Source organism: Leptosomus discolor, chromosome Z, assembly GCF_034619465.1.
Source record: "Leptosomus discolor isolate bLepDis1 chromosome Z, bLepDis1.hap2, whole genome shotgun sequence".
NCBI lineage: Eukaryota > Metazoa > Chordata > Aves > Leptosomiformes > Leptosomidae > Leptosomus > Leptosomus discolor.
This window is the reverse complement of record NC_141419.1, coordinates 389470-405717: the sequence shown is the minus strand read 5'-3', so window position 1 is coordinate 405717 and position 16248 is coordinate 389470. Positions and strand designations below refer to the sequence as shown.

At 52.0% G+C, this 16248-nt stretch overlaps 2 protein-coding genes across 2 annotated transcripts; one reads left to right on the top strand and one right to left on the bottom strand.

The window, feature by feature from the left end:
- Positions 1 to 469: 469 nt before the first annotated feature.
- On the bottom strand, positions 470 to 11633 carry DNAJC8 (DnaJ heat shock protein family (Hsp40) member C8). Its single transcript, XM_086479796.1, has 9 exons — positions 11562 to 11633; positions 10296 to 10397; positions 8836 to 8892; positions 6953 to 7019; positions 6247 to 6341; positions 5286 to 5357; positions 4067 to 4158; positions 3092 to 3167; positions 470 to 1253 (listed from the first exon to the last, which is right to left on the bottom strand). The coding sequence occupies exons 1-9, from the start codon at positions 11631 to 11633 to the stop codon at positions 1131 to 1133; spliced, it is 756 nt and encodes a 251-aa protein (XP_086335922.1). The 3' UTR covers positions 470 to 1130.
- A 428-nt stretch (positions 11634 to 12061) lies between these two features.
- On the top strand, positions 12062 to 12879 carry ATP5IF1 (ATP synthase inhibitory factor subunit 1). Its single transcript, XM_086480200.1, has 3 exons — positions 12062 to 12157; positions 12262 to 12374; positions 12595 to 12879. Exons 1-3 carry the CDS (start codon positions 12062 to 12064, stop codon positions 12734 to 12736), a joined length of 351 nt encoding a protein of 116 aa, XP_086336326.1. The 3' UTR covers positions 12737 to 12879.
- Positions 12880 to 16248: the final 3369 nt, after the last annotated feature.

Sequence of the window (16248 nt, the reverse complement as noted above, 5' to 3'; positions counted from 1 at the left end):
TCAGAGGAGTCTGCCAGGCACACGTGACTCTGTAGCACACTCCACTTTGAGCGCCTTTAAACAGCTGAGAATCTCTTAAAAACTTACAGTACACACACAAAGTAGGTTCTTACAAATCAGAACTCATTAGTTTGAGCTCATCCCACGGCTCTGGGCACTCCTAACAGGTGCCCAAGTCCTCCCAACCCACCCACACTCCCCAAAGGCACAGCAACAAGCTCAGTTTCCACACGGATCTGGCACACCCGCATCCACCTGGGCAGCATCCCAGGAAGAGGCATCCCCCCCATCCTCCTGGGCGCCACCCTGTGGGACTGTCGTGTCAAAATCCAAGTGAGGACAGGCTTTGGGATGACGGCAGACCCGCCTTACCGGGGAGATGTTCATGCTGAAGTGAGTTTCAGGGGCCAGCACTCAACTCGCACCCTTGCAATTCCATCTTTGAATAATTCCAAGAAAAAAAACCTGGTAACTTGGGTAAAAATTTATTTTACATACAGACCATTGCAACTTCACTATTAATCAAGAGAGTTATTTTTCCTTTACAGGATGTGACCAGCTGGTCTGAGATTAACAGAAGTCTAAGCCTGAGAGCTGGGATTTTAGTTTGGAAACCAGATCTTGGGGGAAGGGTCCTTCCAAGCATCACTGGGTTCAGTGAGGAGCTGCAGGACTCGAACTGCAGGTCAGCTGCACTGCACAGTGCGGGAAGCAGATTCCCAGAGTCAGTTCGGAGCTTTCCGAAGCTGAACTTGCTGAGAAAGATGATGCCTGGGAAGGTACGGATGCAAATCCAAGGTTTTGTCCAGCTCTCAGGCTAGAAATGGAAGTGGTGAAACAGCACAACCTCCGTGAAGCACAAAACATCGAGTTACAGGGCAGCAGACAAACAGGACAGCAATAACGGCGCGGACCCTCCTAAGCCAAGGGTTCTACATGTAGCGGGTTCCTGGCCGGGTTCATACTATGGCCCTAGTTCAGATGGAGAGAGTACAAAAAATACTTTGACCAATAATTAATTGTACTGGAAACAAACAGTCTACTAAAAAGCAATTCTTACTCTAGGTGCCAATGAGTCCTTAAAAGCAGTGAGGGGACTGAGGAGCTGCACTGGGGCAGTGCTACCCAGATCATTCACGCTGCTCCATTTTTACTTTGGGAGGTCTCAGGAAGGTCCTGTTCTTCTTTTCCTTCTTCCCCTTTGTATTTGCCTGGAAATTTCTCCAGCTGTCCACACGACCATCCCGACTTTCCTGGGAACAACAGAGAGGAAACGGAGAGGTAAGTGCAAGAGCCAGAGCACAGGCAGTACCACCAGTTTCAAGAGATCAGCAGCGATTCCCCCTTTACACAGCACGTAGCGCCCCAGCAGGCAGGACACACGGACACTGTGACGAGTCGGAGCCACAGACAGGGCACAGCAGCACCACACGTGAGCTCACGAACACCAGTATAAGCACTGTGCTCGCTTCCTGTTCCAGCAACCAGCTGGGGAGGTACAGTCCTGGCCAGAGTCTACTGAATCCTCTGATGGGCAAATGCAGAGGTACCACACAAGCACCTTTAAAGGCCGGGATTTTTTGTGTTGGGTTTATTTGTTTTGGGTGTTTTTTTTTTTTGAAACAGAGACAGAACCACAATTGCAGATTATCAACTCAAGGTTTTTTTCCTTCTGGTTGAAACATTGTCCGGAGCAGCACCACGCATACTCCTTTCAGATGCATTTTAAAGGCAGCCACTGCATCAGTAGACATACGGGAGCGGCCAAGAATTCACGTGTTCTTTTGTCCCCCATCACCCTCTCGCAATGACGGCACTAGCACAGATAAGCTGCTTATCCTTGTGTATTCCCGTGCTCCACTCTGGACAGTAACATCTAACTTTGATACACGTCTCTTCATACGGACGAAATGGCCACCAGCAGGGCTGGAGAAGACACCTGCAAGCGCAGACCTTGAGCTGTCCTGGGGCGGCTGGGGACATGCAGGGACCCAGAGCTGCGATACCACCAGCCCTGCAGTCCCCTGTTTGGGCCACCACCACCTGCTCGCCACACTGGCTCACGTTTCCCCACCTCAGCGGCTGCGCTCTGCTGCACCCCTCCAGCACCGACACCCAACCCCTGCGGCCGTGCTGGCGCGAGCCCGGCCAGCGGCAGCTCGTTACCCCTCTGGCCTTGCGCGACAAATCCCACAGCGCTCAACCCAGCAGCACTGCACCAGTTTCCCAGAATATCCAGCTTCCTATATCCATGTGGCGCAGCATAGGAACACAAGCTCTTCCCAGCTGAGTCTCCAGAAACACCCTATCTGTCCGCTTTCCACAGGATGCCAGTCCAGCTCACAGGCTTCTCTCCCCGACACCCTCTTTTTTAAAGTCCTCTTGAACACAGACTGGGATCCAGCTTTGGACTAACTGAACAAACTCGCCCCTCTCTTCCTGAGGTCCGGCATACCATTACTGACTTCTTTCCTCCCCCCCCCGCCCCCCCCGTCACAAGGCTTCACCTCTGGTGTGTAATGAAGAAAGAGTTACAGGCTCAATCAAGTATTTTGGCAGGCTGTAGGTCTGACCCCTCAAAGAGCAGCACAACCACCACAAAGGTACTTCTGATACACCTGAACCCTGAATATAGGGTGGAAGGCTCAAAGGGGAGTGACTGCAGCTCAGGTCTCTGATATTCAGGGGAGACAGAGTTTCTGTAAGTGTCAGCAACCAGACTGAGAAGTACCCACAACAGTCCACACCAGTGGTTGAACAGCTGCTGGATTAAGTTTTACCGGTCACCAGTAACCTGGGCTAAGCAGCAATTCAAATTTCTGACTAGGGACAAGAAGGAGCTGCTGACAGCTGAAAAACCCCCACCTTGATTCACCAGACCTGTTTCTGGTAAGCGATACCAAAGCGCCATCAGTGAGCTCTTCTCCCCACATGAGGACAAAACCCAGGCTGGGCAGGATCTTTCACTACGTGTCAACTTAAATTATCTTATGGCACCTGCAGACAAGAAGTCTCTTCTCTAGGGGGATTCCCTGCAGCATGGGAAGCAAGAACTGCAGATGCCCATCCTGTAAGTTAAGCTGCTGATTACCTCAAAGTTCTTCTGCCATTCTCGCTCTCGTTTAGCTTTCTCTTGTGCCTCAATTTCCTCTTCCCTCTGCCGCTTCCTGGAAGGGAAGCCACAACAGTTAGGGATCCCCAAGAATCAACTTTAAAGAAACAGAGTAATACTTTCAAAACATCTCAGAAAGCTCTTCTGATTTCTTGGCAGATTGAAGTGCTTATCAGAAAAGATAAATACGCACACCTAAGACAGCAAATAGGATTTTATTTCAAAGCAGCTGGCACCGCTGACAGCATGCACATACTCAACCAGCGAGTCAGCTTTCCCTTGCTCGGCAAAACAAGCCTGACTCCTCCATAACTCTAGTAGTAAGTCTCCAAAACTGCTGAGAGTACACATTTTGAGAAGTTAACAAACACTTGAGCATGCAAAGTAAGAATATTTTTTCCCCCCTAATTTTCATCTCTAATCAGAAGTAGTGCCCTGCAGCCATCTCCCAGACTGCCTTCGCTGAGCAGTACAGAAACCCCACTCCATGAAGTGCATCCACAGCGAGCACTCGGCAACCTGTGATCAAAACACCTACAGTAGTTGAGGATCACACATTTCTGGCACTTAATTAAAACTAAACCCCAATTCTTTGCATGCCAACAACACGCAGAAACACGTCACCCTTTCACTGGTTCGGCTGGCCTCCACGCCCGCGGAGGAGCACCCCAGCAGGCCAATGCCTCCAACACAGGGGGGCACGTTGCCTGTTTGCATTCCTCAGGCACGGAGCCCTACAAAGCACAGCTGCCCCAGGGGGAATCGGAGTCGGCTTGGCAGGACGGCTGCTCATCTCATCCAAGGGCCTGCTCTCAGCAGCAGGCAGGACTCGATGAGCTCCAAAGGTCCGTGCCAACCTAGACTTATCTAAGACTCCATGATTCCCTGTCTGCTCTGAGGAAGCAGGAGGGGGGAAGAGGAGCCCGAAGTGCAGCAGCAGAATGCTGCTCATACCTTTCATGCATTTCTTTCGCTTCTCTTTCTTTCCTCTTAATTTCCAGTTCAGCAAAGAGCTTCATCGTCTGTTTGTACACAGCTTGTTTGAACTGCAAAACACAAACCCAGTCTTAAAATAACGCCCGTTAACACACTTCAAGAAGCCTGTTTTAGATAAGCAGCACAAAAAGAACGCAAAGCTCATGCGTGCCCACATAACGCCGTGTCCTGCCTTGACAGCAGTCAGCAGCAGCGTACAGAAAGGTATAAACACTGCTGATCACATTCTGGCCCTGACACCAGGAAACCACTACTTATTAGCCTCATACGAGCCTCATTTTCATTTGTATTCACAAAGCTCTGCCTAAACAGAACTGTTCATTTCAAGCTCTCTTATTCTTAAGTCTTGCAGTGTTACACTTGACAAAAAAAGGCAAAACATCCCTGTTTAGATAGTAATTTCCCAGCAAATCTTCTTGATGTGTTGTAAAAGCCTAGCATTTGCTTTCCAGTGGGAAACATCATTACACTTAACCCAAACTTCATTATGAAAGAACAGCAGGAGAATTCTGAAAATCAGTGGCAAATAAGGTGGCTATGGGGTTACTGTGGTGATGGCAAGAGGAAAAAACCACTTTGTAGGGGGAAAAAAGGGTGACAACAGTAAGAGTAACAATGTCAGTGTTTGATAATCATCTATTGTTCTGTTAGGGCCTCTAACACGACTTTTTCAGCCCAGAAACCAGGTAAGAACTAAGTGATGTCGTGCCTGTTTTTAATAAAAGTGACGTCACAGAACAGCATATCTATCCTCAAGCGCTGTGCGGAAGGAACCGCTGAACCAGCTCTCACCACAAAACGCCACAAAGCACGTTTCAGAGGCGCCTCTGCCGGCAGCGGGAACGCCAGTCCCAGCATTCACAGCACAACAAGAAATCCAGCTGAGAAAAGGCTGCAGGAGGCACGAGGAGGAAGGCTTGCTCCACGACAAGAACCGGGTATTTCCATCTGTTTAATCTCACGGCGTGTCTACGCTTTACAGTTGCACTATTTTTTAAAATCCACGGGTATTGCCCAACACAAGGTACTCTACAGCGGCTTATCAGAAACTGCCTTCTGTAAGTGCAAGCATTTACAACACCCTAACAACTCTAACACCTCTGCACAGATTTTCACTGTTAGTCTCTCGAAACACATTTTATGTTCCCCAGTTTCTCTGAAACAGAATACGACTTACAACTTCAGGATCATCCTCTTCTACAGTAGGAGGTTTTCCATCCTTCTTCAACTGCTTCTTTTTTTCTTTCACCTGAAGAATAAGAACAAAAATAAGAGTCTAAAAAGTTTTATAGGGCTTACACAATTCCATCCAAATAGTTCTGCATTCCTACTCCACTGTGGGGGAAGAAGTCCGGATTATGTTAAGTTCTTGGTCTAGAGCGATGTTTTATTTTAGACCCAAACCTCCTGGTCCTAGGCCCAGATATACACATATAAGAGCACTATCCCCTGAACTGCAGTAATCAAATATACTATGTTAGATGCTATTCGTCCAACACAATCCCTTTGTTGTTTTTTTTAATTTGTTTTTAAGATATATTCATATCCTATACACACCAGCCCAACCAGCAGGAAGTTTATTTTGCTCTGTGATACTCAAAAGACTAACAACAAGCAGCAGAACATAAAGCGTTCCTCCGTTTAGAGTGTCTGAGTTCTCCCATGTCATCTGCTTCTCGAGCTCGTTGTGTTTCAGTCCACCTACACCACGCAACTAAGTTCTTGGTCACTGCAATCCAAGCTCCTTTTCTTATCTTATAGGTCATTTCCCCCCCCAAACCTGCCAGCCTCCTGCTGTCACCACCTATTTTCTTCCACCTACACACATGCGAACTGCATCATTCATTCACAGACTTGGAAAAAAAATATTTAGGTCAGATCCTGTGGTCTGACCTAATTATCTGAAGTACTGAATTTCAGTGACTTATCTTGCAGCGAGCTCCACAGCCGTCTCGGACAAAGCACATTTGTGCACGCTGTGAAGGGCTCAGGGTGCACCTGCACAGCTCCATCACGAGGCTGGCTCAGCTCAGCTCACCTTTTAGTGACCCAAACAAGCACGGGCTGTACCGAAAAGCAACTTACGAGCGACCGATTACTGCTCACCTCCACCCCGGACGCTCCTACGGAATACTTACAGTGTGTTCCACGTATTCTTTTCCCGCCTGTATCACATCCAAGGCCCGCTTCTTCTGCTCCTGATCCAGCAGCAACTTGTATGCTTTATCGACAGCTAACGAAAAGCAACGACACCCATAGCACCAGCAGTCCCATTCACAAGGCATCACAAGGTTGCTAACTGATGACCACACAAATTCCGCTTCCTAGAATTTAGGGGGCTTTGTTTGGGTGGTTTTTGTTTGTTTGTCTGTTTAATACATCTGGGTAAGTGATGTCACGACTAGTCAAACGAGATTTGGGGTACAGCAGTGGCAGAAACTGTCAGCTACCTTCCGGAGTGAGCAGGGTGAAAGCGTCAGTCCCCCCCAGTGACTGAGTTACCGGGCCTGAGCTCAGCTGAAGGTGCAGAACGCCTCGCTGTAATGCAAAGCGCGCACCTACAGGCATCCCGTGCTCTTCGAACAAAATCTAAGGCACAGACCAAACAGCTGACGGACTGCTCGTCCCCGAGGCGGACTGACAACGCCACCACCGCCACCTAGTGACACTTTCTGCTGAAAGGCCACCCCACACATCCGCTGCTCCCTCACTGACGGCGCCTCTACACCAATTCTTCTGCCGTCAGTGGGGCCTCCACCCCCGATAAACATTTAAACCAGCTACAGAACAACAGCCATCCAAGTACTGTCATAGAGCAGCCCAGAAAAAGGGCGAGAGCATTACCTTCAAACGCCTTCTGGGCTCTATCTGCATCATCTTGATTTTTGTCTGGATGCACCAATATTGACAACTGCAACAGAAAGGATCTCGCTATCAAGATCATCATGAAAGATGAAGAGCATTTCAGAGATTTTTGTGAGGAGGGAAATAGTCTCAGATAGAAGACTCACAGGGGATCACATTCCTTTGCACACAGACAGCTCAGCTGACAACATGAGGAAGCGGGCATTGCAAAGCTCGGGAATCAAACCCGAGCCCTGTAACGAACAGCCTGGCTGAGAGAAGCTGCAGCTTGGGAGGCGCAGAGCGACACTAACACCCTTCAGCTGCAGTGCCTGGGGCTGACATCAGCCCCTCGGTCACCCAGGTTTCTTCAGAAACAAGCCTACAGGGATCATGCTCAACCTCCAGTCGTTTTGCTCAACAGCGTCTCCCGAGAAACTCTCCAGCATCCCTGAGGCTGTCCAAACATCCAACTGCTGATAACAGTGGGTAACTTTTTCCTCAGGCTCCTTTACTGAAAGTGAAGACAACTCCTTCCTGTACTGATCGCTACCATCTTAGCACTGAACATCTTAAGCAAGCTCAAATGGGCTGGAAAGCACACATCCTCCACCTTCCTCTTCCACAGGAAGAGACAGTTCTTTCAAACTTTCCCCGTAAGGCATTTTTTTCCAGACCTCTTACTTTCGCTGTTGCTGTATGGACTCTCTAGTTTCTCTGCATCTTTCCCAGCATAACATTCAAAACCAGTCACAGTACAGCAACTGAAATTGCATCAGTGCCAAAGAATGCAAAATAATTACTTCCTGAACGCTGCCGATGGCACTTCCCAGTTCACGGGAAAGAGGTTTGCCTCCAGCCCTGAACAGCAGCACGCTGCCGATTCACTCTGGGGTTTGCTACGGCCAATGTCGTCTTCCCCCTGTTGGCTGTCCCACAGGCTGCATTCAGGTGTTTGATTTCCTCAGAGCACAGCCCCACGCGCTGTTTTCATTCCATCACGTTGGCTCAAAGCATCGCCCGAAGCTGAGCCAGCCCCGGCTCACTGACCCGCAGGACCGAAAGCAGCAGCAGCTGAGGTCGTCCTGCCGCCTCCCGCCAAGGAGCAGCCCAGACCCCACCACCCCCTCGGCAGGGGTGGTCCTGGCCTCTGCCAGCCAGCACGGCTTCCCGCCCCAGGATGGTCCCTGCTGCCCTGCCCACAGCCCTGCCCCCGGCAGCAGGCCCCAGCCCTCCGCTCACCGTGTTCCTTTGCACTGGTCACCCCAGTTTCCCTGCAGACCTGCCAGCGGGGCAAGGCTGGGGCCGTGCTGCCTGCGCTGCAGGGTCAGCGGGCAGGCTGCTGCTGCTCCAGGTAACCCAGCCACCAAAACCGGTTCTGAAAGAACCCTCACAGAAAATGCATTCCTGGATCCGCTACTGGAGAAAACATGGACACCAAGGCCAGGCTGGGCTTGGGGCAGCCTGCTCTAGTGAGCGGTGTCCCTGCCCAGGGGGTTGGACTAGATGATCCTCAAGGTCCCTTCCAACCCAAACCACTCTGTGATATGAAAAAAACCTTTTCCCAGTTCTTAACTTCGGACAAATTTTGACCTTCTCTTGGAACCAAAGTTCAATGAGCTGATTATACACGGGCATGTCAGCTTGCAATAGCCCCAGCACACACTTTGCAGGCAAAGCAGCAAACCATGCATGGACCAGGGACACTTCTGCAGCTCTCCTCTTGGTGACAGAAAGATTGTTCTATGCATTTCTTCCCAAAGTGGCTGCTACTCTACCCAGACAGAGCTTTACCACATTTTTCTTGTTCCCAAGCACAGCTGCACAACCTCTACAGAGCTTCTAGTTTCCTTCCAGAGGCTTCAAGTGCAAAAGCCAAATACCTGCCGGAATCTTTTCTTTATCTCTTCATCTGTGGCTTCTGGATCCATCTGCAGTACCTAAAAGAGACCATGAAAGCAGAGCAAGTTCGATGATAGTCCCCACGTTTCAGGTTCCTGGCGGCAAGCTCTGAACACTTGGTTCACTGGCACACAGACACAACGCCAGAAAGCTCCCCCCATCAGGGAGCTGCTTCAGGACATGAATTTTCACCTAGTAAAACAGAAACATTTGAAGAGACACCATGTTTAGGACATTCTACTTTTAGCAATGGTAGATCTCTGACTATGTCCTTTCCACACTCAGGCTCGTGTAGACAGCGGCCATCCCTAAATAGCCACAATTGGCCTAAACCTTCAACCAGTCCTGTAGCAATGCCCAGTCTGGCAGAAACAGAAGCATAGGTGGCTTTGGCACACTGTCGGACCATTCATAACAGAGAACTCTGGGCAGGAAACACCACTTGGTAAGAATTTATTCACAGTGTCATTCTGAAGGAAGACAGCAGAGTGTTACTGTTCGGTTTCCATGAACAAACTCGCTTGTCTACCGATCTATAGGGATGTGGCAGAGTTTAGGAGCTCTTCTGTGAGCTGATCTACTGGACAGAAGTCTTAAGCAACAAGTGAGCCTATTCAATGCAGATGCACTCTGCTCTGACACTAAGAATCGGTAAATAAAAACCACTCTCTCCCAGGAAAGCTACAGTCTACTTCTAATTGTCTTAATTTACTCTCCAAGTCAAGTAACTAAGATCTACACAGAACTGAACGTTATCAGGGTGAATCTGATGACTGATCTGGCTGACCAGTCCTAAACTGGGACTACAAAAAGCACCTGAGGCTTTAAAAAGGCAGATGAAGATGACCTTGGGAAAGAATACACACGGGGAAGGCCAGGTCCAGATGAACACCAGATTGTTTTATTTACTGTCTTCCTCAGACTTTCACACTCGTTAAGACTTAGTAACTGACTGCAACTGGAATCAAACCATGCACCGTGCAAGGGAATTACCCGTCACTCCCCAAAGACTGCTCACCAGTGTCGGCAGGGAGAGCCCTTCTCTCATTCTGAGCCACACCAGTTCAGTGGGATGAACACCCAAAACGAAAGGCTCAACCAGAACTGCCGAGCCAAGAGTGCTCAGAACAAACCCGACGAGCAGCCACCCCCTTCAGGAAGTACCTAGCGTTAGTCTGCCAAACCTTCCAGCGCGGCTGCAGGAGGGAAAGGTGCCAAAAGAATATAGTTTGCACCTGCTATACAACAGCAAAAAAGAGAGCAAGCACATACACACCATCCTTCTGTCTTTTGTAAACCTTCTGCAAAGTAATCTACAGCTACAGAATTGTTTTCTTTCTTCATGTTCATTTTTTCTTCATGTTTTTACCAAAATTGATACCCAGTAAATCTGGAAGCTGTTATACCAAGGCAGAAGGGAGGATAAAATGTTTAAACTAACCTCAAAAGGGTTCAAGTTGAAATAGGAAGATCCAGGTCGGGTCAGCCTGTCAATTTGGTTTTTGGATGTTAAAACAGAGTCTCGTTTCTCAATTTGCTTTACCTGAGGAACAAGAGACACCTACATTAACTGACCAACGCGCTTACCTGTTTTCCCACGTGATTACTGCACCAGCCATCATCCTCCCGTAGTACAATTCACAGTACCTCTTACTCGTTCTAAGCCTGTCATTATTTTACTCAAGCACTAGAAAGGTGCTTTTTTTTAGCCTTTTCTACAGCATGACGCTATTTTTAACATTACATCTTAACTATAAAAAAACCCCAGAAAGCACTTCTGTCTCTCCTATGGCTTGCTCAACAGCTGTGGCTTTTCCCCTCACTTTGCTCCTAACCCAGCACTGCTGCCACGATTCCTTAGAAATCTGCTGCACTTTTGCTTTTAACCCCCTGTTGGCCGACAGCCCATTAAACACATTCAGCGACACCGGTGCAAGTGCACAAGTCCCCTCCGTTCCGACCACAGGTTATGTAGTTCAGTTTACTTTGTCCTTTACGGTATCAAGCCAAGCCAAACCATACATTTACGTTTAACGTTCACCTTTATTTACAGAAATAAGCATCCACCAAACCGGCATTACCTTTCTGCGGGCAGGGTCAGGTAAACACACCCAATCTGTGCACAAAGTGCCGCAGACTACCACAGGCTGAGGGAGCGGACCCCCACGCACCTTCCCAGCCGACAGCTCGTCCACAAGAAGGCCAAGCGGCGGAGCACAGCGGAGCGCACACATAGTCAGGGACCGCGGAGCGCACAGCGCCCGCCGCGTTTATCCAATGGAGCGAGACGGGGGCTAAGCGCTCGGCTCCTTCCCCCAGCCACAACCAGGGGCTTTTCGGAGGGCGGGAGAGGCCCCGGGGCCGGCGGCAGCGCGCCCGGGGAACGCCCGCTCTCTCCGGGCCCAACACGAATCCGCCGGCACCTGCCGCCCGCCCACCGCGGCCCTTCGCTCGCCCCTCCAGCGCCTCCGCCCGCCCCGCCCTCCCTACCGCCCGCCAGCAGCCCGGTGCAGCCCCAGGGCCCGCCACGGCGAGACTCGGGGCCCGGCGGGCGCCCCTCGGAGCGGCTGGGCCGAGCCAGGCGCCGCGCGGCCGGACAGGCCCCGGCGCCGGGAGGGGAGGCCGCCGGCCGCCGGCCGCGGGCGGGCAGGGCCCAGCGGGCGGGGCGGGGCCGCCCGCCACGTCGGCGGCGCCGTGGCGCCGGTACCTCGTTGTAGAAGGTGAGGAACGCCTCCTCGGCGGCGCCCCCCGCCCCGGGCTCCCCCGCCGCCGCCGCCATCGCCAGCACCACGTGACGCTGCGCGCGCGCACGTGAACACGGCGCTGAGGCCGGCGGGGCGGGCGGCGCCCTCGGCACGTGACCGCCGCACGCGCCATAGCAACAAGCCCCACCCCCCTCCGCCTGGCGCCCTGCGGCCGGACCCCGGGGGCGCTGTCCTGAGGGGACGGGGACGGCCCCCGGGACTGCCCTCCGCCCCGCCCGGGGAAGCTCCCGCCGGGCCGCGGGGCAGGAGAGCGCAGCCCGGCCGCCGGCGGCCGCGGACCCCGGGCCGTACGGGCCCCCGGCCGCCAGCGCCGCCCGGGCCGGAGGAAGGGGCGGGGTGTGGCATCGAAGGCTGCGCATGCGCGGACGGTGACGCGCGCGCTGGGCGCAGCCCCGCCGCTGGGGTGGGTGGTGTCCGCGCGGCGCTCCAAGGGCAGGCGGCGATGGCGGCCGTGGCGGTGGCGGCGGCGCGGGGCGGCCTGCGCGGGGCCCTGCTGGCGCAGCAGCAGCGCTGGAGCTCGGGCTCGGGCGCCGACCAGGTGGGCCGGGGCGGGGGAAGGGAAGGGAAGGGAAGGGAAGGGGCTGGCCGTCCGTCCGTCCGTCCGTCCGTCCGTCCGTGCTCAGCCGCCGTCTCTCCCCGCAGCTGGGCGAGCTGGGCAAAGGCGCCGGGAAGGGCGGCGGCGGCGGCGGCGCCATCCGCGAGGCCGGCGGCGCCTTCGGGAAGAAGCAGGCGGCCGAGGAGGAGCGGTACTTCAGGTGAGCGGGGCCTGCGGTGGCGGGGCCCGCGCCAGCGGCTGCTCCCCGCGCTGGGCAGGCACGGCGGGGCCCGGCGGGGCGGCCGGGCTGGGCCTCTGCCGGCCGCGCCTCCAGCCGCAGCTAAACCCTCGCCTCTGCGCCGGCTGCCCGGCCCCGCGGCCGGGGGTTGCGGCTGCCCCGGGTTTGGGGGTGCTGCACCTGGTGCCGTGCTCTCTTACAGGGAGAAGGAGAGGGAGCAGCTCTCTGCCTTACGGAAACACCATGAGGAAGAGATCGACCACCACAAGAAAGAGATCGAACGCCTGCAGAGAGAAATCGAGCGCCATAAGCACAAGATCAAGACACTTAAAGACGATGACTAAGCTGATGCTGCTGTTGAATGTGCATGGCCAATCCTGAGGGTGGTGTAAAGCAGCATTGAAGACTATGCTTTGGCCAACATAAACCAAATTAATCCAATTATACCGTGGTCTGCAACAATGTCAAATAAACTACTCAGTCTCTCTTTTCTGTTCACTCACTCTTCAATGAAAAAAAAAAAAGCCATCTGGTTTTAAACTTCATTGTTCTTCCAAAGGATAGACTCATGAGTAGGCAGTCCTGTACAGAACTTTGCTCGTTTCTTTAGATTTATTTGAAAGAAATTACCATTTCTGCTTACTGTGATAACTTCGGTTACAGCTGCAAGAGAAGTTGGGAGAAAACAGTACCTGTTGTCACAGAAATAACTTTGCCTGGAGAAAACTGTCACTGTGGTGTAGGGGGGTGATAGCTCTCCACTGAACTAGCAGAGTATAAAAATTAAGGTTCTTCCGTTGCATTTAGTGTTCAGTGGCATGAGCCAAGGGAGCAAAAAAACTAAGTTATGGTGATCTTGCTTGTGGTGGTACAAGTTCCTGGAGCAAGACAGCTGAGATCCTGACTTCCACATGAATTTCTTTTCCACAAAGACTTTATTTGCCCAATGGTGGGGTTTTTTCCTGTCTCTAGTTCTCAATATTCCTTACCTAAGTTCCTTTCCAAAGAAGGGTGAGTTAAGATTAATTTTATGCAGGTTCCGTCACTTTTGTGATGTTAATGCAAGAAATCCATCATACAGCAAGTGACATAGGGAAATAGCGTGGCCTCACTGCACTAAGCCCTGCCAAGGAGGGGATTTTATGTGATAAGACGGGACAGGTTAAAAAACAGCGTTTCTGTCCACACCAGCAGGGTCTCGCTGTAAATCTGCCTGAGCAGGGTCAGGTCCCACCACCAGGAAGAGGCACCTTTACAGGGCCGGAGTGTTGTGGCTGGAATTGCCCTGTCTGAAACGGCAGGAGGCGAATGGGAGCCTTTGATGTAGAAAGATCCCCAACCTAAGGTGTCCCTGTCCCTCTGGAGTTAACCGGCACATCCCCAGCCAGCCGTTCTCCCCTTGGACCGCTCCCACCCGAGGAACAGGCAGCGAGTGACAGGTCTTGTCTGCAGAGAAAATGACAGCGCTACTGCTCTAAGGAAGAGCCCGTGGCCGCAACAACTCTTGTTTCATGAAAGCATCATCCCTGCGACCGGCCCTGGATGAGGCTGCACTGTGCAGCACGGCACGGCCTGGCTTTGCTCCCTCTGCGGGGGGCAGTGGTACGGCGAGTTGTCCAGAGGCTCCTTCGCTGGCAGACGTGCTGGGTCCCCTACCGTGGGTTTGCCAACCCCTGCTGTTTTCTGGAAAGGAACGTCCAGTTAATTCACTACGTCGCAGTCACCCTGAACTTCTCTCAGGTTGTGGCAACAACAGTACCCGTGACGAGGGCAGGCGGCTGTAGATCTTGACGGAGCGAGGGGGCTGGGGAGAGCAGTCCTCTTCAGCAGCGGTTTGACTAGCAGGCGATGATTGTTAAGCCGTGCCCACAGACCACGGCTGCTGGAGGAGCTGAACGCCTTAATGGTGCTGCTGAGTAATGCAGACAGTCTCCCTCCTCCTCCCACTGTCTCAGGTGTACTGGACTCCTGGGGGAGTTATTTGGCCTGTATATATATCTATATCTATCTCACCAGCCTGTATTTTTGTCCTGAGCCCAATAATCTTTTGCTAGCTTGGGAAGTTGAATGACTTGTGGAGCCCAAAAGTGCCAAAATCACCACCAAGCAAACGTGAGAGGTACTGAGGGAGGTGTGGGTGTGGTGGGAGCAGTCTTCTCCCGCCTCATGAAATTACCTTTGCTAAATTAGAAAGGTCTCTATTTTTACTCAGCTGGCATAATTGATTTTGCAGCCATCCTCCTACCAGGGATCCCACCTGGCTGTGAACCTTAATGCCTTGGGCAGCATCTGTTCAATTTGTCCTTGTGATGAGGTTTCTTTACTCTATTCTACCCCCTGACCTCCTCTTCCAGGGAGCCCCAGTAACCTTCATCTCTGCAAAACTAGTTTGCTTTAGTTTCATGCCAGTGAGGGTCTGGCCATTCCTAGTTAGCAGGCACAGTTTCATTTCCTTGAAATGCAAATATCTCTGCCTAGCAAAAGCCTCTGCTCTTGGACTCATCTCTAGAGATCAGTCACTTCACCCACCCCACCTCTTGTACCAACACTTTACCAGGGGCAATTCCGTGAGCAACCGAGCTCCTACAAGAGCTCCCAGCACCCCAGCCCTTTTCTTGCACGGTTTCTGGTGTTCATTAAAACCTCTTACACACAGATTCAGTTGCAGAAATGTCTTTCCCTCTTCCCTGGGGTTAGCAAGAACGAGTTTGTGTAGTGTCTGATCAGTGGCAAAGGTGGCTCAAGGTGAATGTTCAAAAGGGACCTCTGCCTTTTGGCAAGAAATATGTTAAATCATCTTGTCTTGTGCAGTTTCATCAGCAGCACACCTCTTCAGACACGGCTTTTTCCTCCCGTTGAACTGTGACCGGGCAGTCTCTGCAGTAAGTCACCAAATGACGTAGATGGACGTCACTGGTCACGGACTCTCACGATACACTGGTGCCCCAGCGCAGGGGAGTGTACTGGATTGGGGGGTACTTTACTAAGGTTTTCCTTCCAAGCAGAGTGCAACATGGCAAAAGCTTGTAACGTGTTTTTTCTGCAGCTCCTTGGACAGCGCTTGGGATGCAAAATGTAAGGCACAGGTAACTGTGAAAGCGGCCTGATTGTTACAGACAGACCTCTTACCAGAAGCATTTCAGCTGCAAGGCGGCAGAGATGATTTAAGAGGATTGCATTTGATCTGGTGGATGTTTCACCAACAAGGTTTGGTATCCTGGAGTGCACTGCCACACCATAGGGCTCCTGACAGGTTATGGGAGCACTGGTGCCACTAGGAACAAGGTGTTTGGGTTCAGTCACCCACTTCCAGGGCCAGTAGATGCAGAGGGGCCAGCTGTGGACTGTGGCCACTTCAGTGCTTGTGGTCTGCCATAGAACTCCAGTTCAGAGCAGGAGGGCTGAGGAGTAAAACAGGATTGCACCTCACACCTGACATGATCGCTGCAGGGTTAAGAAGGTACAAGCTGTCTTGAGACCCTCCCAGAACTCCCTTACCCCCAGATCCTCTGTCTGGGTCTTGCTCCTATAGATCATGGCCCAACACTGCTTGGTCACTGCGGAAGCGGGAAAAGGGCACTTTTTTCAGCTAAAACCAAGCTGGTGATTATTGCTGCAGCAAACAGAAACTCCTTCCCAAGGTGCTTGGTTTGTGCTGCATCCTACACAAACATGATGAAATTGCCAAGAATCCTTGGCTGAGGGGTGGAGACAGAAGCGACAAGAGTGAAGTGATACATCCAAGCCCTTTAGCAAGCTGGTTTTAGTGGAAGAACACCCAGGTTGCCCAGTGTCTTTGGGCCTTTTTGTCACACTAGTCTTCCTCACTCCAGATCAGGTAAGGGGAGCGAGGTAG